At 33.1% G+C, this 2,500-nt stretch overlaps 1 protein-coding gene across 1 annotated transcript in view; it reads left to right on the top strand.

The window, feature by feature from the left end:
• The first annotated feature begins 217 nt into the window (after positions 1-217).
• LOC128249520 (uncharacterized) overlaps positions 218-2,500 on the top strand; it is a 534,102-nt gene continuing 531,819 nt past the window's right edge. Inside the window, exon 1 of the mRNA XM_052973353.1 lies at positions 218-1,410. Within this exon, the coding sequence (XP_052829313.1) occupies positions 1,297-1,410 (114 nt within the window). The 5' untranslated portion in view covers positions 218-1,296. The remainder of the gene's footprint in view (positions 1,411-2,500) is intronic.

Raw genomic sequence — 2,500 nt, 5'->3', positions numbered from 1 at the left:
TTATTATTATTGCTGTTGTTGTTGAAGAAATATATTAAGAGTACATTTACTTAAACAAAGTTAATTACCATATACATTATACGATTTACATTATTGCTTACGTGAATAACCAGTATAATAATTAATTGCAACAACTTATATATATATATATATATATAGATAGATATAATGCTATATTTATTATAAGCTTATTGTTTCCCTGGATTTATTTAACATTTTTTTTTCTTTTTGCTTTCAAATTTCTTTCGTATATATATTTTTTCTTATTTGTTTTAGTTTCCTTGTTTGTTTTGATACTTTCGTTTATTCGTTTTCTTACTTTCTTTCGATCAGCAATCACTCACCTCACCTCCTCCTTATTCGTTCATTCACTCTTCACTGCAACTCGTTTATGTGTAGCGTGCTGAATCTAACAATCACGGACAGAGTCGCTGCACAATACACTTCCTTCTTTTCCTTCCTCCTCTCCGTTTTTCATTTTATTTATTTATTTATTCATTCATTCTTTTTTTTTGTACTTTTCGTAGTTGTTTGTTTGATAGTGTTTGTTTTTTAAGTGTTTTTGTTATCAGACAGTCTATACGTTATAGTTTCATTTATCTTCTTTTCTACCATACTTAACTTTTCGCCAAATACTTATACATTGCTACCTACAAGCACATTGAACACATGTTTTTACATACACCCAAACATACATACACACACAAATAGAGTAAGACAGAGAGGAGAGAGAGAGGAGGGATAAATCGAGAGATAGACTACCTCAAACGTTGTTTTATCTTGTCACACACACACACACACACACACACACACACACACACACACCTACATTCTAGCTTCCCTGTCTCCCTCTCTTTCATTTCATTCTTACTTCCTGTCTTCCTTCCTTCTTTTCCTCCGTTTCATTTATCCCTTTCGTTCCATCTTTTCCTCATTCATTCCCCTCCCATTCCTTACATAGGTTTCTCGCCTTGTTTAAATTTTTTTCTATTCTTTCGTTCATTTGTTTCACTTCGTTGTTTTGTGTTGTCTTTCTTATTTTCTATACATATATATATATTTTGAACTGTTGTTTTTATTTTGGTTTTTACCTTCTCTGTACCTCCTCCCTTGCTGCCCCTCCTGGTTGCCTCAATATTCCCCCACCTCTCCGCCGCCCTTCCGGTTTCAGAACATCACATCACAACACATCACATCACAATCACATCACATCACACAATATAAAGTCTTCTTACTCGACTGACATCGGCGCCGACACCAGTCGTGTGGCTTGCAGTGGCCAACAATTGTTAGACCATGCCGTCACTACAGTGCTTCGCTGTGCACATACTGTTTTTACTATTGGCTATTACTGGTTCCTTAAGTTTACTGATGGGGGATCGTCAAAACAGGTTTACAACACATAGACAGGTAAGCGCATTATGTTCCTTAACAAAGATGCAAAAAAAGGAAGGAAAAAACAATAAAATGAATAATAAAAATTATCTTTTAAAACTATATTTACAAATATAAGCAAGAATATATAATTGAATTTTCCAGATACAATTTAATTTACTTTCTGTCATCCTATTTATGAGATTCATTTTTTTTTTTATCGCATTCATCCTACATAATTCCATCATCATTCTATAGCAACTCACGGTCTCTCCATTTCTCTATTAGAGTCTTGTTCGCATAAACTCTGTAACTCAATAGTAGTGTTACTTTCTACATAGTATCATTCCTCTGTCTCCACACTTTGCTGCAGCTCTTCTTTCACAATTTAAAAGCACTATTTCATTATACATCCACACACACACATACATAGTTACAAATACAAAAACACATACGTATATACTGACATATACATACATACATACATACATACATACATATATATATATATATATATATATATATATATATATATATATATATATATATATACATATACATACACACAAACACATATACATATATTCATATAATCGCTATCATTCAATATATTTGTTCATATGATATCTCCGCCACTTGTCTACCTTCCGGAATAGTTTACATCTTAATAACTTGTTTATACATACATCCACATGAATATATACAACAGATATGTGAGTAATTGCGCGCTTGTGTGCAATCATGTACACGTTCTTGCCATTCATTTCCGAATATCATCTGACAAGAAAAGTTCTATCGACTAGAAAACTTCTATCTATCTATCTGTCTATCTATCTGTCTGTCTGTCTGTCTGTCTGTCTGCCTGCCTGCCTACATGTCTGTATGTCTGTCTGCCTGCCTGCCTGCCTGCCTGCCTACTTGTCTGTCTGTCTGGCTATTTATATCTATCTATCTTATCAATCTATCCTTCTATCTGTTTATTTATCTATGTATTTATTTATCTGTCTAACTTATCTTTCTTTCTATCTATCTATCTATCTATCTATCCATTTATCCATCAATCCATCCATCTGTTTACCTATCAATGTATGTATGTATGTATGTATCGGCATGTCCTTCGGATATA

Source organism: Octopus bimaculoides, chromosome 15 (genome assembly GCF_001194135.2).
Source record: "Octopus bimaculoides isolate UCB-OBI-ISO-001 chromosome 15, ASM119413v2, whole genome shotgun sequence".
Lineage (NCBI taxonomy): Eukaryota > Metazoa > Mollusca > Cephalopoda > Octopoda > Octopodidae > Octopus > Octopus bimaculoides.
Note: the sequence above shows the minus strand (reverse complement) of the source record. Positions and strands in the feature narration are given on the sequence as shown.